Genomic DNA, 27,954 nt, shown 5'->3' on the forward strand with positions numbered 1-27,954 from the left:
TCAGCTCAACTATGCAACAATCAGAGTCAATAAAGTTGTATTTTGTATGACTTAGCTTCAAAGAAATGGCTTAAATTTGGCCAGGCTGAAAACTAGCTAAGTTGGCCAACCTAGCCATAGAACATCCACCCATAAGTTCATGTTCATAGTCATCATAATTGACAGTCAAAAATTTTGTGGAAGGCCTATTATCTATCCCCTCATCCATTTCTTCATGCATTCATTCCAACAAACACTGATGATTTCCCTTCTTCCATAGCACTGTTCCATGTAGAGTCTAATATAAATATGTAAAATTATAAAACAGCCTTTAAAGAGTCAAATTTTGTTGAGCTAGGAGCCCCAATATTCAGTTTATTCTATTCAATGACATGACTGTCATCAGTCTAAACATACAGGGTACTGTGCCCTTGTAAAAGAACTTTGCAGCAACTTCAAAACACTAACAGTTAGCATGAGATAATAATATTGTCTAAGTAGACTAATGTGATCCAGAAGCTTCCACTATCTTTTCAAATAAGTAAAAAGTTAAAATACAGTTATTCCGGTCAGCAAGGACATTATGTATGATTCTATAATTACATCACATTTTCTAAGGCAAGTGATAATTTCCTTTTCATTCCCTGTAAATCCCATGAAAGCACCTTGAAATGCTTCATACAAAAAGCTGGTGCTCACAAGATCCAAATTGGTCTTACCTTCACTGCAATTATTAAACTGTGAAAACAATCACTCTCCCAAAAGGCTGATAAATACAGAAACCTATGCACAGTGACTTTCGTTCGCAATCTGTCTGAAAAGACACATCAAAATCTACTATTTCAAAAGCTGTTCTTACCCTATAATTATATATTGATAGAAGATTAAATAACAATAATGTTGTTTTACATAGGTAGGCTCAATTTTCTTTTTTTTTAAATTTTATTTATGTATTTTTCAGAGAGAGTGAGCACAGGCAGACAGAGTGGCAGGCAGAGGCAGAGGGAGAAGCAGACTCCCTGCTGAGCAAGGAGCCCGATGTGGGACTCGATCCCAGGATGCTGGGATCATGACCTGAGCTGAAGACAGCCGCTTAACCAAATGAGCCACCCAGGCATCCCTAGGCTCAATTTTCCATCCAGATTCACTCTACCATCTTTCGAAGGCCTTTGTAATTCTATTGCCACACTAATCCCTGCATCTCTTTTTATTTATTTTTTAAAATTTCTCGGATTATAGGAACAATATATGTTTCTTGTCAAGAACACAGAATAGAGTATAAATTCAAAGTCAAGAACTGTGTCAAGAACACAGAATAGAGTAGAAATTCAAAGTCCTTCATAACTTTGTCCTACAAATACAGGTTAACATATGCTGTGTATACCTTTAGATTTTTGTCTACGTGCCTGTGTCGAGAATGTTCTCTTTCTTATTTTATTTTTCCACTACCAACTCTAATCCCCAACCCACTTTCTTGTCAGGGCCTGATTTTCCTCCACTCCCAGCATCGAAAGCATCTTACCTCACCTCCAATAATAGAACTAGAAGCAAATGAAAATCAAAGGATCAGAAAAGGAGTTAGAGGGGTGCCTGGTTGGCTCAGTGGGCTAAGCCTCTGCCTTTAGCTCAGGTCATGATCTCAGGGTTCTGGGATCAAGCCCCGCATCTGGCTCTCTGCTCAGCAGAGAGCCTGCTTCCCCCCACTCTCTGCCTGCTTTTCTGACTACTCGTAATCTCTCTGTCTGTCAAATTAATAAATAAAATCTTAAAAAAAAAAGAAAAGGAGTTAGAGAAGCACATGGAAGGGGAAAGAATAAAAGAGAAGGGTACAAGAGGCAGCAGAGATGTGAAAACTATTAAGAGTATCTTAAGAGAGTCAAATAAAGTCCCTTCCCATGAAGACACTGATGAAGTTAGACCCATGAGTCACTGCCAGACTGATATTCTCTGAGCCACACCCCCTTTACCCCCCTTCTCTGCCCACCACTACCATTACCATTAATCCTTCATCACCTAGACCAGGAGCCATCTTTGAAAAACAGAAATCAGGCCAATCTCTGAGCAATCACTCACCGTAGGAATATATTGATTGTTCAACCTAATAACCTCAGCCCTCCAAAGATAGTATAAGTCCTTACCTTAATTGTATTGGTGACTTTGCCACCCAGGAAAGATTAAATCAATAGAATAGAGATAACAAAATAAATCAAACCCACACTCTTTATACTTTTTATGGAATATGTTTAAAAGTAATTTTTACATCACTGGCTATTCTAGGTATGTTTATTTAAAGAGTCTGAAATACTTTGAGATTATGATTTCAATTTGACACATGCAATTGATTTCAAACTTGTGATATTAAATTGGAAGGTGTAAGAACATTTGATTTAATTTTGGAAACAGTGTGGAAGTGTTTAACAGAGGTTGATTTACTACATGTATATGTTTGATCGTTATTTTTTAAGTTGCTTATGTTCTTAGAATGATTTGCTTCTTAGGTTTGTAAGTCTGCCCCACCAGGCAGTTGAGGTGCTTGAGAAATCAGATATATTAAATGTTTAAAAGAGGTTTAAAATGCTTAAGGGAGCTGAATTACCTAAACTAGAATCAGAATAATTATTTAGAGAAATTTCAACTTTTAAACTTGAATTAACCAAATGTTAATAAAATAAAATATGAAAGAACCTGTTCTTATTATTATATAATAATGACTTGATTTAAAAATAGACTCATAAGATTTGTAGGTTGCATAGGTTTCTGAATGCACATCTTTAATAGATTAAATATTAATTTAAAGCCCAATTAAATGTAAGAAGGCCCTTTTTAAAAATTCCCCTTGGACTATAAAATGCTCATACTGAAAGTAAGCTCCAAGAAAGCAGGGATTTTCTCTGCCGTGTTAACCCTGGTGACCTCAGAGCCTAAGACAATGTCTGCAAATGGCAGGCAGGCAGAAATACTTGTCAAATGAATACCAGAATGTAGGACTTTGAGCTGGGAATCTATCTTAAACTTCAACTTGGTATCACTCAGAAAATCAAATTAGAGCAGCCAGTCATACCAACACTAATGGAAAAACCAGTGTTCTAAGATATGTGTAGATTTAAGGAAATACAAATTTTGGAACAAAATTGTCAAAGGATGCTGCGGGGAGCCAGAACTATAAGAATGAGACTACAAGGATTTGTTCCCTGAGTGGTGATTACAGATGGAAACAAAGAGGGAAGGAGTTGGGCAATACATTGTAGAGTAAGAAATAAAGCTAACCAGCCTCAAAGTCCTCTCAGAAGGATGCCCCATGTGCTACTGAAACCAGAGTAGAAGGATGGCCAATTGCATGGTATTGGACCTGTAGAAAAGGTCAAAAAGAGCATAGTATAAGCAGTTTTAGATGTGGCTATGAGATGTTGTAGGAAGAAGTGTGTTGATGAGAGGAACTTATGAAATATAAATATAGCACAAATCAAGCTGCAGAGAGTTTTGAAGGGAACGTGGCCAAGATGGCAGAGCAGACCATCTCTTCCAAGACCTGAGCTGGGAATGGAAGTAATGACAAGGAATAGTAAGTAAAAAAACAGAGACAAGTCTGAGGAAGTAGTTGCCTTTTATCGTCTTGTTTAAGCTGTGAGAGCTGGCTTCTCTTAAAGATGCAGACCGAGGAGAACATTTTATAATGACAGGAAAAAAGTGAGGATTGGGGGGAGGCAAGGAAATCACATCAGATGAGGAAGCACAATTTTACAAGAGAAATCTAAGTCAATTCAATGAATGCTGCCAGAAATTTCAGCAGACAAATGCAGCAATAAAAATGTGGGAAGATTTATCCTTAGCACGCATATATACCAGGTCCTAACTCTATGAGCTGAAAAAACAGCAGTGACCAAGACAGACGGGTCCCCTGCCCACATGGGACTTACAATCTAGTCAAAATAATTAGGATCAGAACTAATACTAATTTAAAAAGTAAAATAAAAGCTGTATATAATGCAATTCCACGTGGTGTTATCAAGAAACATAATAAAGCAGGGGAGGGAGAAAGAGAATGAAAGGACTCCACAGGACTGTTGAGACAAGGAGAAACAGATCAGAGAGTCCAGCTGGCCTTTTGGGAGTGGGAGAGAGAAGGCTGAGAAAGGAGGGAGGAAGCTGGGGATCCTGAAATCATAGTCTCTGGGAATCTCATTCAGCCTTAGACAATGGCATGACAATTACCTCTAATTTCCCCACTTGATGGCAGCCTTGATTCTGAGACTAAAAACTATAAGGCTTCTTTTTAACCCCCTTAGCATCTCACTGGCAGATGGTCGGATGTGGAAGGAGCTGTCGTTATAGGTCCTTTCCTGGCATTTCTAAATAAATCTGGGTCCTCTGGTCCCCAAATGCACCATGTTATTCATGATAGTTGACCTTACATAAAAGTATGTGAAACATGTTTGGCAGTGAATTAGTTATGTACAGAAGAAACATGAGCTGACTACAAGCAAGATCAATCACAAGCACAAGAAATCTAAAGGAAAAAAATAGCTAAAACATGTTTAGTTTCCTCTTCTCCAGCTGGAGTTCGAGTTGTAAGGGTAACTAGTTAGAGAGACCTTTTGCATTGCCTTTCAATACTTGAATAAATCCTTTTCCCCTGTGTGATTTATCTTAAACTTAGAAAATTAGAAAAGTTAAGCATTTAACTGCATCTTAAATAACCAAGAGAAATTTCCCTTAGGTTCTGTCTTCAAAATTAGAGTGATCATAGAATGACTTCAAACACTGACTCATCCAACCAAAAGTACATGACTAAGACAAACTGAACTACTTAGAACTCTTGCCCTAGATAGAATGCAAAGAGCCCTCAGAAGTCTCTCCCTACCAAACACCTTCCCACAAAACGCAGAGACCCAGTATAACTCTAGGATCCCTGACAGAGGGACATTCAGCCTTTGCTTGAATACATCCTGTGATGAGAAGTTCATAACCTCACAGAACAGCCATTTCACTTTGGGTCAAGTTTCATCACTACATAATCTTTCAGTACCCAGAGGTACAGGGCATCTCCTGGTAACTCACCCTAAGTGTTTCTGCTTTGATCATCAGGTCCTCCAAATTAAGTTAATTGTTCTTTAAATCTCTCAAATAAGAAACACAAATGCAATGTAAACCCTCCTACATTGTAATTTTAGGAAATATTTAATATTGATTTCAATGTAGTAAAGCAATTCTGTAAATACACATTATTTAGCCCCTTTTCAGTAATGAAAAATGGAATCTACTAGAAACCGAATTTATCTGGAAAATACCTAAAATTTAATAAAAAAAAACAAACACTGAAACATTCATTCCTAAGATTAAATATTTAGCACTTGGGAGTATACCAAGTATACCATAAAATCCTTATTTTAGTTAATGTCCACAAAGTGAATATTTGCTTTTCAAAATAATTTATTTATTTTTACTTAACACCTGTACATTTGACTTATGAAATCGAGGGAAAATATATTCTCTTGAAGCATTCGCTTAAATGTTATGAGAAGTTGCAAAAACAGACCTGAGGGGAAAAAAAATAAATGAGAAAATCTAACAAAACAAACCAAGTTATGTGTTTCAAAGGTCACTTTTTTAATTATGTGACAACGTGTCCATTGTGGATATAAAACTCTGCTCCACAAGTCATGCTACACCCCCTTCCACCATTCTGATTCTTAAGAGGAAACAGCTAAAATCATTCAAAGGGGCTCCTTTCCCTCTGAGTTCTAATATTAAATACTCTTCCATGAGCATTATGCAAAGCACACACATATGGATTTATCCAAGACATAGAGGTTCTCCACAGAAGTTAAAAACTGACCTGCATAATTCATCTAAGTGCCACGTTGCTGAGGTGCTGAATCATTTCCTTAGCTTTAAAATATTTTCCACATCTCACACAGGTCCATTCTCAGTTTGTTTTCTTTTGAAAATGTTACTGTTCACTCATAGCTACTTTAAAAATGTTAATTGTAATAACAAACCCTGTAATAAAAAACCTGGATTTTTTTCCATAGCCTGACTTATCTCTGTCATGCCAGGGTAGTTGGGCTTTGTGCCTCAAACAAGATGTTAAGAGATCCAGTTCTCAGAAATAGACTAGATGTGCTGAGACACAGCTTGGAGCCTGCAGTCACAGCTGGGGGCCAGGTCAGGGCAGAGATGGCAGGTGCTGTCTGAGCAGGCTCCTGGGTCCTTAGGCCTGGACTCCAGGACACTCAGACTTGTGGAAATGTTGCCAGTGATGGCAAACTGCATGTTGTTTGTTTCTCTACCTTTAAAAGTGCCTTTCTAACTAGTGAGTGAAAAGCAGATGGCCCACTCTCCTGGAGACCCTGAGAAAGGGTCCATTGTGGAAAAGGCTACCCCAGGCCCTGGCTCAGCCAGTAAGAAAGTCCCCATTCCATGGTGATGCTCAGGGAAGTCCATAGGGCTCTGCCTCCCTCTTTCTGTGAAAGTCTGTGCTTGTCACCCACTTCTCTGTACCCAAGTTCATACCCAAGTCTGTGCTCAAGCTGCCATTAACAAAATACCAAAGACTGGGTGGCTTGAACAACAAAAATTAATTTATCAAAGTTCTAGAGGTTGAAAGTCCAAGATCAAGATCTGGCAGGGTTTGGTTTCAGGTGAAAACCCCATTTCTGGTTTGCAGGTCTCTCCACCTTTGCCTGGTGTCCTCACATGGCAGAGAAAGCCTCTTCTTATAATGCTAGAGTCCTGTCAGATTAGGGTTCCACTCTTATGACCTCATTTAACCTCACTTCCTAACCTTACTTCCTAAAGACCCTCTCTCCAGATACAGTCACATTGGGGGTTAAAGCTACAACAGATGAAGGACAGGTGCACAATTCAGTCCATAGCAAATAGACAAGAAACTGACTGAATGGAAATGCAGCAGCTCATAAAATCTCCAGGAAATTTAGAGTACCAGAATGACAAAATAGGCAAAAGCAAAAGGAAGCTACACATCCAGAAACATTCCCAAACTATTCTCAAAACCATTCTGATGAGGCCCCACTGCTACCAGTGGATGCCACAGCCATGGCTGTTAGCCCATGTGGTTTAGAAAACCAAACACCAGTGCATGGTCACTGCCACTATCATCAGCCTTCATATTCACTTTCTCTGACCCTATCAGTCCCAATTCAACATCCCAGACAGCTAGTAAGTGAGCCTTAGTCAGAAGCCAGTGCTTCAGCTGCAAGGGATGCTGAAAAGGCAAGCCATAGGCATTTTTTTCTTTATCTGAAATACAAAATGGGTCCTACCTCCTATCAAGACTCAGATGATTGACAGTTCTCTAGACTTAGGGAAAAGGTTCAAATGCTAGGGAAACACTCCTCCAAATGACAAAAACCCAAGCAATTATTATCTATCTCCTATTATTAATAATAAGTTAATGGTTGGTATATGTATATAATAAAAAAACAAAATTTTAATGAAAAAACAACCTGGTTATAGACATAGACTGCAATATTATCTCTCTCTTCTATCTTACATCATTAGAAAATTCTGATCATATATAAGAAAATTGACTTTATAACCTATTAGATTGGGAACTGCAATGTGAAAAACACAGGACTTTAAAGTAAGAAGAAATGGAAAACATTTAGGAAGTGACCCAATTATCAGTGAGAAAGGATAAAGGTGTCAGCCGGGACACTAAATGTGGGACTAAGATACCAGGAAAAGATATGAAATATTTCAATGGGAAATACTGATGGGACTTTCTGCTTAATGAATATTGGTTGAGGTTACAGAGAAGAGTAAAGATCAAATCTAAAACTTCTAGTTCCAATAAAAACTCATCCCTCATGAACTATTGGGATTTCATCAAGATCAAAAGCTTTTGCACAGCAAAGGAAACAGTTAACAAAATCAAAAGACAACTGACAGAATGGGAGAAGATATTTGCAAACGACATATCAGATAAAGGACTAGTGTCCAAAATCTATAAAGAACTTAGCAAACTCAACACCCAAAGAACAAATAATCCAATCAAGAAATGGGCAGAGGACATGAACAGACATTTCTGCAAAGAAGACATCCAGATGGCCAACAGACACATGAAAAAGTGCTCCATATCACTCGGCATCCGGGAAATACAAATCAAAACCACAATGAGATATCACCTCACACCAGTCAGAATGGCTAAAATCAACAAGTCAGGAAATGACAGATGCTGGCGAGGATGCGGAGAAAGGAGAACTCTCCTACACTGTTGGTGGGAATGCAAGCTGGTGCAGCCACTCTGGAAAACAGCATGGAGGTTCCTCAAAATGTTGAAAATAGAACTGCCCTATGACCCAGCAATTGCACTATTGGGTATTTACCCTAAAGATACAAACGTAGTGATCCAAAGGGGCACGTGCACCCGAATGTTTATAGCAGCAATGTCCACAATAGCCAAACTATGGAAAGAACCTAGATGTCCATCAACAGATGAATGGATAAAGAAGATGTGGTATATATACACAATGGAATACTATGCAGCCATCAAAAGAAATGAAATCTTGCCATTTGCGACAACATGGATGGAACTAGAGCGTATCATGCTTAGCGAAATAAGTCAAGCAGAGAAAGACAACTATCATATGATCTCCCTGATATGAGGAAGTGGTGATGCAACATGGAGGCTTAAGTGGGTAGGAGAAGAATAAATGAAACAAGATGGGATTGGGAGGGAGACAAACCATAAGTGACTCTTAATCTCACAAAACAAACTGAGGGTTGCTGGGGGGAGGGGGTTTGGGAGAAGGGGGTGGGATTATGGACATTGGGGAGGGTATGTGCTTTGGTGAGTGCTGTGAAGTGTGTAAACCTGGTGATTCACAGACCTGTACCCCTGGGGATAAAAATATATGTTTATAAAAAAAAAAAAAAAAGAAAGGACCAATACCCAACTTTTGTAGCAACATGGACGGGACTGGAAGAGATTATTATGCTGAGTGAAATAAGTCAAGCAGAGAGAGTCAATTATCATATGGTTTCACTTATTTGTGGAGCATAACAAATAGCATGGAGGACATGGGGAGTTAGAGAGGAGAAGGGAGTTGGGGGAAATTGGAAGGGGAGGTGAACCATGAGAGACTATGGACTCTGAAAAACAATCTGAGGGTTTTGAAGGGGTGGGGGGTGGGAGGTTGGGGTACTAGGTGGTGGGTATTATAAAGGGCACGAATTGCATGGAGCACTGGGTGTGGTGAAAAATAATGAATAATGTTATGCTGAAAATAAAAAATAAATTTAAAAAAAAAATAATGAATACTGTTATGCTAAAAATAAAAAATAAATTAAAAAAAAAAAGAAGAGAGGAAAAGGAAGCAAGATTGAAAAGAAGTTGAATTTACATTGATCCTAGTGATTAGATGGGATCACCCCACAGTTAGCTCTGGAGCTGAGAGGACCCCTCAGACTTTCATGCCCCTCTCTCTTACAGTCACTGGATGTGGGTTATCCTTGGGAAAGGATGTGGCATTGAACAAGGCAATTTTTTTCAACTCATGACAGTTCTCAAGGAGGGCTGACAGATATGGGTCCTCTTCCAGTAACACTCACAACAGCTGAATTAACAAGTCCTTCAATCCTGAGGGACTCTGTCTGGCACATCCGAAGGTCCACCACAACCTGCTTGTTTCAACCATCCCCCATCATGGCTCCTTTCCCCCTCCAAATACCAATACCAGATTTGAAGTATGGCAACATTGATCTCCAAAGCTTGCAAGGCAAAGCTGAGAAATTTGCAGCTCAGGATGGGATGAATTCTAATGTTTTGGATATTTGACAAACCACTGATCATCAATAGGAATAAATCTTCAGAAACCAACTCACGAAGTAGAACGGTCTTTCACCAAGCAATTTGGCTAGACAGATCTTAGTGATATTTGTTCTTTCAAGGACTAATTACCCTATTATTAAATAAAGCTAATTATTATAATTTAAAAAAATAAAAAATAAAAAAAAAATAAAAAATTTAAAAAAAAAAACCTCATCCTTCAACTAAATTAAGCTCTTTCACTGAAAATGTTGTTGCATCACTAGTTTGTCTAACAAATTTTCAAAAACTAACAATAAAAAATTAGCTGAAGTCTTGGACCAAGTAGGATACCCTGGATAAAAAAGTAAACATAAGAAAACAGGCCAAAAAACATAAAATTGATATCAGACATGTATTATTGCACTATCTTTCTGGGAAAGAGGAAATTTGGAGAAGAGAAAATTTGAGAAAAAATTTAACCAAGGGGATAAATAGAATAGAAATAAAAAGCAAATAAAATATGAAAGTAACCTAACATGTGCCCCATAGTTTTAGTAATCCTTTATTGATATAAAAATATTCTGAAAATTTAGGAATATAAAATACCAAAATGAATTTATTCACAAAAGATTATAGAGAGGAGAGATATGAAAAATAGTCTTGTGGAACTTTTCCCACAAATCAATCATATAAACTCAACTGATATGTCCATGGTACAGCAAGAAAAAGCAAAGAGAGTGCCATAAACTAGCAATCAGTGAGAAAGAAGCCAATCCTGAGCAAAATACAGAAAGAGATTACCATATGGCTGATTTATTTGCTTACCTGAAGTTTTCCTCTACGAGGTATGAGCATCATGAAGGAAGGAACTATGGTTTACTCTTCTTTATGTCTCAGTACACACAGTACACACAATGGCCCAGAGGGTGTACTTAAGAGATATTGGTGGAAATAAATTGGACTGAGCTGAGCAAGTTCACTAAGAATAAGCCTTGTGAGCCAAGGTGAGTGTAAGCTGAATTGAATAGCAGAGTTGGACATATATATAAATAATTTCAAAGAGATATAATCAATGTTCTCTGACACAGAGATCTTTAGTGGAATATCCTGACTATGTGTATGGATTGTTCCAGTTTAATATTTTTACCAAACACTTATGGAAAAATCAAAAGGTATGTACTTGAAACATACAAATGACTTGGGTCTGGGAGGTAAAGCTAATGTATTAGATAACTGAGTCAGGATTTTTCTTTTTTTTAAAGCTAGAAGGAGGGACCACACTTAATGAAAACAACTATAAAAATGTAACAGAGATCAATAGAAAGTTCTGCAGCTCAATAATAACAACAAACAAACTCACTACATTAGCACAGGACAGGAAAATGTAAAATGACTGAGGCCTCCAATTCTGCCATTATGGTTGTCCAGAGTGGTTGAAAATTTATCCTCCAAAACCTACTTAGAAACTTGGCGGGGTGCCTGAATATTCAGTTGGTTAAGCATCTGACTTGATTTCAGCTCAGGTCATGATCTGAGGGTCCTAGATTAAGCCCTGTGTCTTGTTTTATACTCAGCAGGGAGTCTGCTTCCTCTTCCCTCTCCCTTTGAGCAATCCCCCCCGCCTCCCCAAATAAATAAATAAATCTTTTTAGAAAGGAAATGTGGGATAAAACATGATGTAGAAAATACAGAGGGACCATGAAAGTAAAAGTATATGAGATAGTACTGGGCAACCCCAGGAGTATGGAAGTAGGAAAAGAATGCTGGTATCAGTAACCAGGGTTTAAGCCAATGGGAACTGGATATTTAGGAATATCCAGTTCCCATTGGATAAATGGGATTCCTTATAAGCCTGGGCCCATCACTAAAATAACAAACAAGGAAAGAAAATCATATCCACCTAACAGCATAGGAAATGATAAAGAAACTTATCTATCTCTGCTTTAACTATGAGTAGGAAATAAAAGGTCATCTTTGAACATTTGTAATCACTGACCTATCCACATACATAATGGAGGCATAAATATACAGTAATCAACAGGTCTGCAAATCTCAATCCCTAAAAGTAATACAAAAAGTGGTTTGAAAGTGATGATAGCCCTGAGGCAGTAGGCAGAGGCAAAAATATATCTAGCCTAGAGTCACATGCCCTTAATGCTGTAGTACAGGATTCTGACAGACAAAACTCCACTGAAAATGAATTCACAGTCCAAAGCAACAAGATCCATAAAAATACAATCTGCCAGAAAAGGGCCAACAGGTGTACTAAATAGCAGGTCCCCACCTACAAGAACTATTGATATACAGACTATGCGATAAATGTGTGTAAAACTACTAAATACTTGAACAAAGTAATAAAAAATATTAAAAGAGCAAGACACTATGAAAAGCAAGAACAGATAAGAAAAGATGACTGGGTAGTACTTCTAAATATTAAGATATAATCATTGAAACTTAAAAAACTCAATAGAAGAGTTAAACAGATTGGACATAGGTGAAGAAAGACTTAGTGAACTAAAAGAGATATCTGAGGAAATTATCCAAAATGCAACAAAGAACAAATATAAATATAGAAAATACATATTTTTTGAAGTTTAAGAAATCTACACAAAATGCAAGGGAATGTGTATTTAATATGAGTTACAAAAGCAGACACTTAAAAGAATGGAAGAGAGAAGCTATTCAAAGAAAGTATAGCTGAGAATTTCCCAAAATTGATGAGACATGAGTTCTCATATTTAAGAAGCACAAGTCCAAAGTAAGATAATTAAAAATAAATCCATATGGAGGCACACCATTATGAAACATCAGAACATAAATACAAGGAAAAGCTCTTAAAAATAATGCAAAAAAAAGACATTGCCTAAAAAAGACCAATTAGACTAAACAGACTTCTCAAAAGCAGAAGTTAAAATATGATGGAATGATTATCTTTAAAATATTGAGAAATAGAACTATTAACCAAGAATTCCATACTCAGCTACTATGCAAATCCAATAAAATTAACATTGAAAGGGTGAACCCTTTATAGACCTTTTCTGAAAGAACTACCAAAGGGTGTGCTTCAGGAAAAGCAAAATGGAAGCCAGAAAGAAGTAAAAGAAGACAACACTGGGCAAAGAAAGGAAAGTATGGGGAAAATTTAAGCATTCATTTTTTTTTAATAAAATAACAATGAGGACTAGTTTGGATCATATTTTAAAAATGTAGTATTAAAACATTTACCAATGTTAAGATAAAATGGGGGGAATATGATTAAAGTTAATCATAAAGATCAGCAGATAAGAAATATTAATTCTAGACTTCATAAAGTCAAGTATCCTTATAAGCTTTTATTGATAACTACTAAAATTAAAGACAGACAATATAAAATTTCCATAAAAGAAGTAGAGAAAATGAATAAGGAAAAGTTGATTAGCAAAACAGAAGGTAGGAAAAAGAGGGAGACAAAGAAAGGGAACAGGAAAAAAAAAACAAGAAAAATAGAATGTAAATATAGATAGAAACAACTGCAAATATCAGTAATCACAACTAAAACTTGGGTGACAAAGTAAAAGTCATTCATTTGTCATTTTTTTTTTGAGATTTTGTTTACTTATTTGTGGGAGAAAGAAAACATGAGTGGGGAGAGGGTAAGAGGGACAAGGAGACTCTGTGCTGAGTGCGGAGCCTGACATGAAGCTCAACCGCATGACTTGAGATCATGACCTGAGCCAAAGTCAGTTGCTTAACTGACTGAGTCACCCAGGTGCCTCTCCATGTGTCATTTATAAAGGGACACAACTGAGACATAAGAACATAGAAAGGTAAAAAAGGTGAAAAATATATTTTTATTTACTCCATTTAGTTAAATAGTCACACCTTTTGTTGTGATTTTATCAATGTGCTTGATTACGGCATGCTGGCCCAGACCCTTTAGTGCTGTTATATAAAACTCTGTACATGTACTGTTGCCTTTTGATATGGGCCTAGATGAGTTTTTTTAATAGACTTTAGGATATAAAGAACCGTTAGAGATAAAATCATCAATTTCCTTTCATCATAGGATAAAAGGAAAGCTTCTCAGAAAAATGAAGCAATTCTAAATAATATAACCTCCAAATATAAAAGACATAAATTGACAGAATTACCAGTATAAATTCACACATCTGCAAGTTTTTACACACCTCTTTTGGTTCTTGATAGATTAAAAAGAAAAAAGTCATACAGATACAGCAAACTTGGACCACAATGTCAACAGGCTTAAATCAAAGGACAAACATGGACTCCAGCATGGAAGTTAATTAGCTCTTAAAAGACTTTAAACAAAGACTTGAAATTGATCGTTGGGAATCACGTATCAGGTGGAGAGTCTGGTCAAATGGCCTCTAAGATCCCAACTAACTCTCAGATTGTTTAGTCTAGTTTCAATAAATATTTCACTCAAAGATTTAAAATCCAGGCTTTTCTTTTTTCTTTTTTTCAAAACTGGGTAAAGCTCTAGGATGAGTTATAGCTTGAGGTATAAACCTCAACATTCCCACTGTTTTCCACTTTGAGTTTGGTGTGGGGTGGGGATCACCAAGCTAAACCCAAAGAAATCTTCATGGGTATAGTCCAAAGGGAACCAAATCAAACAAACCAACAATTTTGCACAAATTCCCATGAGCCAAACCACTGAATTTCACTCGGCAACAAAGACCTATATTAGACCCTCCTCACCAACTGGAGCCAAATTTTCCTAAACCTCAGTCATGTCAAGGCACTGTTCAGTTTGAAAGATGAGCAAAAAACTACATTTCAAAATAATTAACTTGAAACTATTCAAGTTTCTGTAACATTTTGGAGTCTTTACAATACAACATTTTGGACTTTTTACAATGTAATAAAATTAGAAGAAATAAATCATACAGGGCCCTAGTCCCCTCTGCCAGGCAGCAATATTTCCTCCCAGACATTCACCACAGGGACACAAAAAAACAACCAAACAAACAAACAAACAAAAAAACCTGGTGTATTGATGTTCAACAAACAAATGACAGGAACATTCTAGAAGGAAAAATAAATAACAAAGCACATGCTGAAATAATGTAACAGGCTAAATTTACAACTAACATCTTTCTAAAGACAGACTTGGCCCAAACATCAGTCTGTATATACAGTTATAGTTCTACTGTTATAAAAACAGATACGGACAAAAGGGAGCCATGATTTAATTGGCTCATACTGTACCTACTTGTGTGGAAAATAGTGCTGTGTGTACTGATGTATGAATTTACATTTACATTTACAAATTTATGATATCTCAGTGTTCCTTTTAGAGAGTCCAATTAGGTTGCTTACCTTACATCATTTTAAAAGGAAGGATTAAGGAGGAATTAACTTCACTGATGTTTACCTTACCACCAGGGAAGAGCAAGGAGGGTGGAAGAAAAAGTCAACAGAACAATCATTTGTCCCACAAGTTTCTGGATCCTTTAGCTTTTCCTTAAATTCCTTTAGGCTTTCATACATGTCATGCCATCTCTCTGGAATACCATCTGGGACACCCAGGCTTGTGGATTTGAGATTAGTTTTACAAGAATTGTATAGACATCACATGGCAGGGTTTCTGTTCTTACATGAAAGCTATTACTAACATAATGGTCTATCTCACCAAGTTCTGGAATCACGAATAAAGCAAGCATGGTTAGTTTCAATCCCCCAAGCACATTATCAGTTCCTTGAGAGCACACAGAGCATCTTAATATTTGTCGATTTTCCCACTGAACTGGTCGCAGTGTTTTTAATGAATATGCCCTGACTGGCCTGATAGACTGGCCTTCAAACAATTTAGTATTACTTAGATAGATAACTGGGGAAAAAGACAAGTAAGACAACACCAACAGAAAATTCACTGAAAAAAAAAAGACAAAGAAAATCCACTGAAGCATATGTAAAACCGTAGAATGGAAAGGGATCAGGTGTTTTTTTAGGGGGCAGATTATGCTTCTTGGTAGAGGAAGACAAGACGGACTTTTTTTTTTTTAAGATTTTATTTATTTATTTGACAGAGAGACATAGCAAGAGAGGGAACACAAGCAGGAGGAGTGGGAGATGGAAAAGCGGGCTTCCCACAAACAGAGAGCCTGATGTGGGACTCAATCCAGGACCCTGGGATCATGACCTGAGCTGAAGGCAGATGCTTAATGATTGAGCCACCTAGGCGCCCAACAAGATGGACGTACTATCAAAGAAGACCTTACTCTAAAAACTAAAAGACAGGCGAAAAAGGCAATAAAACAGGCTGGGGACAAGCTAATGTCCCACCCTGCTTGATAGCTTGACAAAGACTAGAAATAATTGCCCATTAAGCAAGCAGCTTTGTTACCAAGGGCAGGATAAGAAGTAATGGGCAATGTAAGGAATAGGCTAAGGTAAATATAGAAATAGATACCACCAATCCATAAACATGTATTTAAAACCCTTTCTTACAGGGACCATTATACCAGGTGAAAGGGGGAGTGGAAGGGAGAGTACAGGTGATAAATGCACAAAGGAGTAAAACACAGCCCGTGTCCTTAGTATGTTGGTTCACCGTACAGGACACAGACAGATGAACACAATCACAGTACGAGAAGCACCATGTACCAACTATCAAAAGAGCAAGGGAAAGGGTAAAACTACCACCATCTGAGAAGAAGTTCTTAATGGACGACTTTAAAAAGTAACTCAAGACATTTTTATATAACATAACATTTATATGGCTCCTAACATTTGAGCATTAAAGCAGAAATCTGAGGATCTGATTGGAACACAATTACCATTACAATGAAAGAAAGATCTTTATAATGTAACAAAGGTGTTGCCACATTTCAGAAGACAATGCAATTAAAAACAAAAACAAAAAAACCTTCACGGCTCTGTTTACAACAAACTGTCAGCACCAAATACTTCAAAATAGGGACTGTGCTCTGTTTTGTCTTGTTTCATTTCCTGGCCCTTGTTCATTTTATCTTCCCATGTGTAAACACAGTACCTGACTACGCAGCTGTTCACGCTACAGAAAGTAGGAGAGAACACCGTTGAGCTGAAACTTTAAAAAGGTGAACGTAGAATCTTTTTGTCACCAAACGGAAATTGCCTGTTCATCGTTCTCTCTTCAACTACCCCTCTTCTTCCAGTCCTCGAATCACTCAGCAAGAAACACACAACTCCCAAAGCCAGCGTTCCATGTAGAATATCCAGGAGCCTGGACAAGGCAGTCAGGAGATTCGCTACACCTCACTCACTCCCCCTTTCAAAGTCCAAGCTTTTCCCTTCCCATTTTTCAGAGAAATAGAGAATCAGCTGTTTCACCCCTAGTTCTGTGGACTGGAAATGCAATTTCTGGCTCTGCGACAAATTCCACTGTAGCAAAGCCAATAGCATCCCCCATGGAATTCACCATAATGGGATTTTAACTGTATTGGCATTATGTATAAATTCAAGGAAAATTACATTTTGGGGAATGGTGAATATTGTAAAAGCTTCAAGTTCAGAAGACTAGAATTAAGAAAACTCACTCCTCCTCCCCTTCAGAACAAAGATATATATATATATATATATATATATATATATATATATATATATATATATATTCATGGAGGTGAACAAATGAATTTCTGTCAATTCTCCCATTCTATCAACATTCATAAATGTTGATATATACCAGGCACTGAATGAAGTGAATGAGGTCTGGGAATGCAGCAATGAACAAGAGAGAAAAGGACCCTGTTCTCATGGAGCTTCTGTTCCAGTTGTGGGGAAACAGTAAGTAAAACAGAAAAGGATAAGGAAGTGTTAGTGCTATGAAGAGGATGAAAATATGGTGACACACTAGAAAGCAACTAGATACAGTACTTAATGTTGAGAGGTCAGAGGCGGCCTCTCAGAGGAGGTGATTTAAGCTGAGCTCTGAGTGATGAGGAGGAAGAACACCGAGGCATGAGATGGTAACAGGTCTGATGGCAAAAATGACTTTTACCTATGCTAGGGACAGAAAGAAGGCTGCTGTGTTTGGAACAAAGGGAAGGAAGAAGTAGATCTGGGGGCCAGAACAGGCCAATTATGAAGGTTTTTTTTTTGTAAACAACATAAGGCAATCTGGGTTTTGTTCAAAGTTCAATGAAGAGCCTTTATAGTACTGTAAACAGGGAAATGACTGGACCCAATCCACATTTTTAAAAAGCCCATTCTGCCTACTGAGTGGTGGGTGGATTATGAGTAGGCAAGAGAGAGGGCTGTTGCAACACTGCATAGGGCAGCATCTGTGAAGACAAAGAAAAACGGATTGATCTGGGAGACACTCGAGTTCAGTGGCTAGGACTTGCTGATGGGAGAAGAGAAGAGACATCAGGAATGACTGGCGCCATTTACTGAGACAAGGGCTACTGAAGGAGAATGGATATGGATGAGAATCATGACTTCCCTGGGGTGCCTGTGTGGCTCAGTCAGTTGAGCATCTGACTATTGATTTCAGCTCAGGTCATGATCTCAGGGTCCTGGGATCAAGCTCCGTGCAAGGAGTTGGCTTGGGTTTCTCTCTCCCTCTGCAACCCCCACCCAACTCTCTCTTTCTCTAATAAATAAATAAATCTTAAAAAAAAAAAAAAAGGCTTCCTTAAATCATGTTACCTTTCAGATGACCACTAAAGATCCAACTACAGATGTCAGAACATAATTAGGTATAAAAGAAGTCTAGAGTTTGGAGGAAAGATCAGAACCAGAGATTTTTCAAGTCTTCCTTCTGTAGTCATGAGGATGACCAGGTTTGTGCTGCAAACGAGCCAGCACCATGTGGCTACTGCTCTGATTGTTCTCAGATGAATGTGTATACAAAATAATATCTTCATTTAGTTTATAAACATACACAGTGCTGTTCCTTTCAAATTAAGGAAAAAAAAAAAACCACACACAAATACTGCAAAGTAGCAAAATACAAGGGGAAAAAAAGCTACTTTTGGTTTTGGCAACATTAAAAAAAAAGAAATACAAAAAGCAATGTGTCATTGGTCCCTGTTTATAAAAAAAAGGTACTTGGGCACGACACTGAATCAGAATTGGTTGGTTTTCTAAAATTCAGAGTATCAGAGATACAGATTTGCTAGTAACATAAAGATTGTATTTAAAGCAAGGAATGAATGAGGTTCCAAAGGCATAAAGAAGAACAGAGCTCGTCCAGGAATGGAGCCTATCAGTGTTATGGGCTGGTGGAAAAAAGGAGGTGAGAAGACAAGGAACTGCCAAGCGGGTGAGGGAATAGGATAGTTTGTGAGTACATTTGAGCCCTCTGGGAAGGTGACACCAAAGTGGGATGAGACATACAAGAGAAATATAAAGGAGGAGGGGTCAGGAGTAGGTGAAGAGGGTTTGTAGGTTTGACATCTATGAAAGGGAGAGGGATGGAAGGACTGCGAATGAAGTGCTTTAGACCACGGCCCCTTTCTAAGAGAGAGTAGGCCTGGCCAATGGGGACTTTCTGATCCAATATATCTATTGGAGGAATCTCACGTAGTGAAAGAAGTTCCCAGTTCTCGGTTATTCACTGGGAACATTCTAAGGAAGCCTGGACTGTGTTTCCACTGTGTTGGATGTAAGGGTATGGTAGCTGAAGGCTTCAGGCAGCTATTGCCCTGTAGGAAATTCTCATGAAGGGAGATCTAAAAGGCACACCTCCACAGCCACCATGGTGTGATGTTATGTAACCCAAAAGTAAAAGAATGTTTCAAAGAGAAGGGAGAAGTCAGCCCTGTCAAATGCTGCTTAACCATCAAGTAACACAAGAATAGGCATGTGGCTATTGTTTTTGACAACATGGAGGTCACAAATGACCTTAACAAGATCAGCTTCAGGAGAGCATAGCAGACAGAAGCCCACCTGGAGAGGGTCGAAGAATGAACAGGAAGTGAAGAAGTGAAACAAGAGGACAGATAACTCTTTTCAGGTAGTTTTGCTGAGAACAGGGAGCACAGAAATGGAAAAAAGCTGGATGGGATACAGGTATGTGAGGGTACTTTTTAATTTTAAGATAGGAGATACTAGAAAATACTGATGAGACTGATCCCATAGATATGAAACATCAATGATGCTGCACAAAAAAGAAAATTAAAAGTGCAGTATGCTTGAGAAGGTAGGAGAGGAAGGCCAGAGGATACAAATGGAGAACTGGCTTCTGGCAGGGAGAGAGGAGTTCTGACAACCATAACAGGAAGGAAGCCATAGAGTTGGGTACAGATGCAGGCTGGTAGACTTGGCAGCAAGAAGATAGGTAATGCTTGTCTCACTGGGTCTGTTTACTCAGTGAAGTATGAAGCAGCTGAGGGCAAGGAAAAGCGAAAGGAATGTAGGGAGCCTGAGAAGAATTAAATTGGGAAAGCGTCATCTCAGAGAGTGAGAAAGCAAGCACACCAGGAAGTGTATTAGGACTCTCACATACCCTGAGTGTCTACTTGAGGTGTGTGGGCATGAGTTTATGGTGAGACCAATCAATGTGATGTTTTTCTGTAGCAATATCAGAGGCCTAAGTGTAGGCACGGTGTAGCTGGCTGATTAGGTTTAACAAGACAAGAGGTTTTTTAAGTATATGATGGGGAAAGAGGCGGAAGGATAAGTGGAATTTCTTGGCCATGGATCCAACCCCAGATGGGGCTCAGAAGTCATAAATGGGTACACCTGATGGCGGTTAATACTGACTGAGTGGCTACAGCATCTTCAATTTTCCAAACCCTTAGAAAACCTTCTACTCCTTTGCTTTTCCTCCATTTGGGCAATCTCTGTACTTACTCCTCCTCTGTTGCTAATTGAACTCACAGATATCAACATTTATAATGAATACAATGCAAAGCCCTGTGGCAAAAGTTTATTTTTCTTTAATTGATTTAAATGACAAGTTTTCTTGAAATCTTGTTATTTTAGAAAGAGGGTTGGATTTTAATACATCTCTGAATTTAAATATCCCTTATTTGGATGACAGATGAAAGAGCCTTTTGATGAAAATAAACCAAATAGCTCAACATGACACTTTCTTCTTAAGTCTTTGCCAGGAAAATGGAGTAAATCATATTTGGTGAGGTGTTTAGCTTAATAGATCTATCTAGATCTCAAATGTACATAAAATGTTTTTTGTTTTCTTTTTTAAAGAAAAGATACCACCACATAGATCTTTTTTTCTGGAAATTTACCTCAGAATTTCCCTATTTGAGGAAATCTTTGAAAATCCACTTGAGATATATCATAAAAAACTCCTGACTATAGGAAACAAAGTGAGGGTTGTGGGAGGGGAGGTGTGTGGGGGGATGGGGTAACTGGGTGATAGGCAGTAAGGAGGGCACATGATGTAGTGAGCACTGGGTATTATATGCAACTGATGAATCACTAAATTCTATCCCTGAAACTAATATACTATATGTTAATTAAATTGAATTTAAATAAAAAAATTTTAAAAACATATACCTTCATCAGGCAAAAGCATTTGACCAAAAAGGTGCTATCTATACCAATCACGTGGTGAAACAGAACCTTTGCAATATGCAGCTTTCTCTTACAGTCTTAAAGCTACCGTTTCAGAATAAATCTTAAATACAACACCAAGGTAAGTAGTTTGAGAGAATATAAATGATTGCTTGTACTCACAGATTTGAATTTCTGATCAAATTCCCGAGTTTGGCAGTTGAAGCCCATGGTAATAATGGGGTTCCAGGCAACAAGAAGAGAGAACTGCCAAGAAACTCTGGCCTTCTCCCATGACCCAACCACCCACGTTAGAAAAAATGACTGGGAAGCAAATTTGTCAAGAACAGGACAGGACCTTCGCTACAGAATAACCACCCAAAACCCAGACTATAAACAGCCACTTATTCAAATGCACTATTTTTAACAAGAACACCTGAAACACAAATGTATGTTTTTCTTCTCCAAGCTGCTAAACACCAACTGCATTTTCAAGTTTGCATATACCCGAGACCAGTGTAATTATAGGCGATCATCCTGTGAAGTTTTAATGATCCAAGGATCCCAAAGGGACTGCAAGAGAGCTGTTTCTTTATTCTCACTATTTTAGCATGAAGAAACGAAGCTACACTTTAGGAAGCTGCTGTGTTGGAAAAAATGTGAACTGCCAAATAAGTCAGGCCAGGAGCAGCACAGTGTAGCAACCGAGGATATGCAGAGTCCAGAATCAACATAGTGCAGCTGCATTCAATAGCGGCACAACACAAGCCCAAGGGGACGGAAAATGTGACAGGTTCCACCCCAGAAGAAGATGGAGGACAATGAACAATGAATAATGTGTGGGGACTGTGGGGGGTAGGGCAGATAGAAGACACATACCCAACACAAAGCAGACAACAGAATGATGGCTACGTCAGCTCTGGGAACGAACTGACAGGACCAAAATTATGTAAAAAAAACTAGGTCATTGTGAGAAAGGAATACTAACTCCTAATGTCAGGCTCTTAAGAAGAGAAAGAAGCTAAATTTGAGCCTTTGATGAGTTCATATTTTAAAAAGAATGCTTAGTTATGGGTGAAGAATTTTTTGAATAGGGCTGAGGATAATAAGTAAAATTTGAACTTCTTATTTCTTAACATCAAAGAATATCATTCTTTCAATCTTTCCTGGATAACAGAGAAAAAAAAATCACTCTCTTTTGAAGTATTCAGATGAAAGTTCTACGTGGGGAGAGAGCACTGGCGATAATTTGATCAATCTATACATGTCATCAACATAGGTAATGTTAATATATTTTGTTATTGTGAATATTCCCAAAACAATGATAAAATCACTGTTGTTCACACTATCATAGCTGGGTATAGAGTAATGGTTAAGACGGTGTAGCCTGGATCCAGGCTTTTATCCTGGCTCTGTCACATATTAACCCTGTGATCTTTGCAGGGCATTTAGTGTTTCTGTGCTTCACTCTCCCTTCCTCTAGAAGGGAGAGTGCTTATTTCATGGTACAGATGAAGGGATTAAATTAGTTTCACCATGTAAGGCACTGTATCAGTGAGATCCCAACAGGAAATCCATGGCACACTCCATTCACTAAGGGACTGTTTACAAAACTGTGGGACACAGGGAAGAGTGTGAAATCCAGGGCTGGTAGTGATGGGTCTGATATCACCTCTAGGCTTTCAGGTACAAGGAGAAAGAAAGATTCTGGAACCCAGACACTGTCCCTTCCCCTCTTATCACCTCCTGGACCTTTCCATTGGTTGAAACCACTCAGAAGCTGGAGGGCAGTAAGCAGGTTGATGAGCCCCCACAGGCCCCAAATTGGGGTGAGACCAAGTAGAAAGGGCAAGACAGGAGATCTGGAGAGACAAAAGAAGAGATCCAGCTCAAGCACTTCTATGTACTGAAACTCTCTGATGATTTTAATCCTTCACATCTACAAATACACATTAATTCATTACAGCATGCCGATCAGTACCAATCTTGAGATAAACTCAGCCAGACTGCAGTTCAAGATTAATACAACCTTATTTTCATTTTACTATAGGCCAGAGACCAGACACTCATTATTTACTCAACTTATTATGCCTCCGGAGAAAGAATGAGAAAAGAAATATCATGGGAACTAGCTGTAGACTTACAAGAGCTATGACAGTATCTTATAACAAAGCCAAACCCATGTCTGAAAGATATATTCTCCAGAGCCTGGGCAAATGGTGTCATGAGGAGAAAGCAGATGACTACATAGTTGAGCTTTTTATTTCCCATGAATAAAGATTATCTAATTCTGAAATATATGACCTATAGAAAATGCTGGAAAATGGCAACTTGATACCTACTTTCTTATCACTGAGAAATATACTGTAAGCAAGGTATGAAATTTTTGAAATTACAGAAAAGTTTGTTTTTAAGAGCAAAATGTTAAGAATTAAATATCAGGTCATGAAATGCTGCTGCTACATAGTTTAATAATACACATTTCCATGTGCGTTTGGTCACAAAGCCAAACAGAATGCAAGGAGCCATTTTAAACGTTAGTAAGTCACATTTTTCTTATTTAATTAATTCAAACCACAAGAAAGGATGTGTCATTTGGTAAATGAGGAAAAGTCAAAATATTTCTTTGTATTTACACAATTTGGATAGTATTAAATTTTTATTAGGAATAAACTTTATAAGGTAACACTTACTAATACAGTAACATAAAACTGAGATATTAGTTCCTTTTAATCTATATGACTGGGATGCCTAGGTGGGTCGGTCAGTTAAGAGGCTGCCTTTGGCTCAGGTCATCCCAAGTTCCACATCAGGTTCCCTGCTCACTGAGGAGCCTGCTTCTCCCTCTGCTTGCCACCTCCCTGCTTATGCTCTCTCTCTCTGAAATATATATCTTTAAAAAAAATTTAGAAATAGTCTATATGCCAAAGTATTACATAATTTGAAACATTTCTAAGGGAGTTTCCAATATTATATTATGGTGAAAGGTTAAGTGAATCTAAACAGGGAATAAACACTGATCAAAGGTACTGATGCAACCAAGACTAGAGAAATCAGCAGAAATCAATTGGGGAAAGTATTTTGTGGGAGGCCTCAAATAAGGAGCTTAAGTTTCATTCTGTGGACCACAGTAAGTCACCGAAGGCTTTTAGCTGAGAAGGAATAAAATTGGTACAATAGTTTAGAATGTGAACCCCAATTTCAGAATGACTAGGGGTAGGAAGAGACTAGAGCTAGAGGCCAACTGGAAAAGTTGCAGACAAGGACCTAAACTGCAGGCAGCGAGGGGAATGGACAGATGAGGGCACTTGGAAAGAGAAAGAGAGAGAGGCAGAGGGAAAGGCCAGGAAAAAGGGAAGGAAAAACAGACTGCGAAGGAAGAATGGATGGCCTTGATTGACAAAAATGGAGCACAAGGGTAGAGGTGACTCAAATAACCTGGGGGTGTCAAGCAAAGACAATACCATGTCATTTTGGGGAGGGATCAGGAGGAGGGGTGGATGGATGAATGACTGCATTAAGCTGGTAAAGCAACAAAGGAAGAAGAGAAGCCATCTGGATGGAAATGGCCGCAGGCAGAAGGAGATATAGGGACAGAAGGTTGTCAGCATAGGTCAGGACACTGATGGAGATGTGAACTCCAGCGAAGAAAATACATGACAACAACACAGTGATAAGGGCTGGAAGTAGGGTTTCCAGTTCAAATAGGGGATGCCCCGTTAGATTTGAGTTTCAGACAAACAACAAATTAATTTTTTAGCATAAGGATGACCCATGAGACATTTGAGACATATCTATACTAAAACTGTATTTGTTGCTTATCTGAAATTTAAGTTTAATGGTGGCATCCTGTATCTTCATTTGCTGTATCTGGCAACCCTAGCTGCATGTGAACTGGGAGACAAGCTTCTGAAAGAGGCTGACTAGAGACAAAGGCCTATGTGGTAAATTTAGTTAAGAGAAAGTCAAACTTAAAACTAAGTCTCTCTATGCTCGGTTGTTTTTGAAACTACCTAATTTCCCCAAAGTAACCATTGACATTCTTTTCATAACATGATGGCCGTAAGGAGACAACACTACACTTTGGTTTGTTGTAAAGTCACTGGAATAGGTCACTCAAAATTATGCTCTACAAGAATTTTATAGAGGAAGTTTCACATTTGCTTTCTTGTCTGTACTTCTAATCTTAGAGAGGCTGAAAATATCAGGTAAATTGTCACACAACTTTTTCAATATAAAATTGTGATATATGACTCATCACAGTGCAGCCTTAACCACATTTGAACATGTTTATGGTTCAAATAAAATATGCTATGTGTTTTTATATGTCTAACAAAGAAGAATAATGGCTATATCACTGAGATATTTCCGAACCTCTGTTCATTATTTTGTCAAGTAATCTCTAAGGGGAAATATTTTTACGACATCCACACTTTAATAAATTTACTCGAGGCTACTTAAAATACAACCTTATTGTACTCTTACTGTTCCTTAAAGGATTTGCAATATGTGAGGTGAAACAGAAGAGTTATACTCAATAATTTCTTTTCATGAGAGAAGAGTTTGCTGTACTTAATATATAGAAGCCTCACTTTCAAAAATGACACAACAAAGCAACAGCTAGTTAGGACAGAAATGAGGTACCCTCTCAGCAGCAAGAGGACTATCATAAACTCTTACCCTCCGATTCATTTAGGGAAGAATGGTGGTAGTAAGAGATGGCATCTGAGAAAGCAGCGGTCACATGCAGTCTTAGTGTAGAGCCACACTCCCCGAGTTCACAGGCACAGAGGCCCCTGGAAAGTCAGTTCATACCAGGACTCTGTGAAGATCCACCAAAAGCCTCTTTATAGCATGTCTGAGGCCTTATGTAAAAGAAGGAAGGGAGCTCTTAAGGATACCAAAGTAGTTCAAATCCAGAGATAGTAAGACTTTTCCAAAGTTGGATCACATGGTCTTCCAGCTCCACAACCAATGTTTGCTGTACATCTTAGGAGATAAAGTATGAGGCAGAGACTCCTGGTTGCCTCCCAATGGTCATCTGCCCTTCTTTCTTAGTAGCCAAACCCCAGACTTTAGCTGGGCACATGGCTAACTATAGGAATTACAACCCCCCCCCCCACTTGTTCTGTGTTATGGCCATGTGACTAAGTTAAGGCTAATGAGAGCCAAGTGGAAAGTTGTATGGGACTGCCAATAATTCTCTTTAAAAAGGAGTGGCTGCAATCTTCTTCTCCTCTCTCCTTTCTGCTGCCTACAAGGAACATCTTTGCACTGGAGTACAAGCAGCCATCTTGTGCAATGAGGTGGTATAAAATAAGGATGGTGGGACATGAGAGAGGGTGCCTGGGTCCCTGGTGGTCATGGAGTTTCCCATACAGCCTTGGAATGCCTATATATATGTTTCTTTTATGTGAAATAATAAATGCTCATATCTTTAAACCACTATTAAGTTTTTCTTACTTACAGATGAATCAATGTCTCATTGTTTCAACTAGAATGTATACCTATGTGTGTAAAATACTGCAAAGTGTGTATGGCCTAACACCTAGTAGAAACCTAATATGCATATTAGTACTTCTTTATCTAGTGTAACTACAATCAGTCCCAAACATACAGATATCAGTAACTTCCCCTTATTAGACAAATGAGCTAATTGTTCGATACCATAAAAGGACACAGCCAACATGTGAACGAGCCCTGCTCTTGGTCTTCATTTTCTATAGTCACCCCTGAATGTCCTTAAGCTTTAAATATCTCATAGGTATCTTCTTATTTATTTGTTTTTGTTTGTTTGTTTTAACTTTGCCTATAGATTCAAGGCAGAGACCGATCTTTCTAGCTTATCTTCTTATGCCCCTTTCTTCGGGCATTGCTAATAAATAACCTGTCCTTTGGCAGAACCTCTTCCTACCTCCAAGTGGTATTGGGTACGGCTATCACTCAGGTTGGGGAAATCTAGGTAAAGAGAGTACCCCATCCTCTAATGATAGTGATTTGTTGGGGATGGCCATGCAAATAGAGAACCTCACATGATCATTCTACTGAAGCTATTAAGAAAGGTAAATGTCCTGTTTTGAGGGTTGGGGTTCTACAAGCCTGTAAATTTGGAGCTGCTGGCCACCTGGAAGAAGCTGAGTCTGGAGTCAACACATTTCTTGACTTCCTACTAACATAAGCCAGTAAATTCCTTTCTCTAGGATTTGAGGTAGGTTTCTATGTCTTGTCATTGAGAAAGTTCTGAAGACTAATATTATACTGATCATTTTTTCCATGGTTCAATGATATTGAAGATAAAAATAGATCAGAAAACTACAGAATCAGCAACTTTGTAGTATCCATCTTAGGATCTTCTTAGTACCATAAAATTTTAATTCTTATTGCTCATATATGAATATCATATGGAAATTGAGAAATCTTTGGAGCCATGCCTTTATATGATACAGATATGAAGCTATCATCATGATTTTCACCTTCTAATTACATTTAAAGAAGCTAATCAAGATTTTATGTCATATCAACATTTAGAAAATAGTTTTGATATGTTACTTAAGTGTTTCATTATTCTGGTGGCTTCCTTGAAAATTCAAAATTTTATTGTCCTGATATAAATACTCCCTCTCCCAGAAACATACAGATAGCCCAGCAACTTTCAATAACAATTTCTCCCATTAAAGAAGCTATTCCATTTAGCTATTCCATTTTTTTTAAGTAGCAAGCAACACAAGCTTGTCATTTAAAAAAAAAAAAAATTC

General features: G+C 38.1%; 1 protein-coding gene across 9 annotated transcripts in view; it reads right to left on the reverse strand.

The window, feature by feature from the left end:
- The window catches only part of KIF6 (kinesin family member 6), a 521,280-nt gene that overhangs the window by 384,118 nt on the left and 109,208 nt on the right, over nucleotides 1-27,954 (reverse strand). The window contains exon 1 of one of the 9 annotated variants that reach the window (XM_082731112.1): nucleotides 22,943-22,991. The exons of the other annotated variants lie outside the window; for them this stretch is intronic. Coding sequence (XP_082587238.1) covers nucleotides 22,943-22,959 — 17 coding nt within the window. The 5' untranslated portion in view covers nucleotides 22,960-22,991. Of the gene's footprint in view, nucleotides 1-22,942; nucleotides 22,992-27,954 lie in introns of those variants that run through there. 9 annotated transcript variants of the gene reach the window in all.

The sequence above is a fragment of the Mustela nivalis genome, assembly GCF_964662115.1.
Source record: "Mustela nivalis genome assembly, chromosome: 5".
NCBI lineage: Eukaryota > Metazoa > Chordata > Mammalia > Carnivora > Mustelidae > Mustela > Mustela nivalis.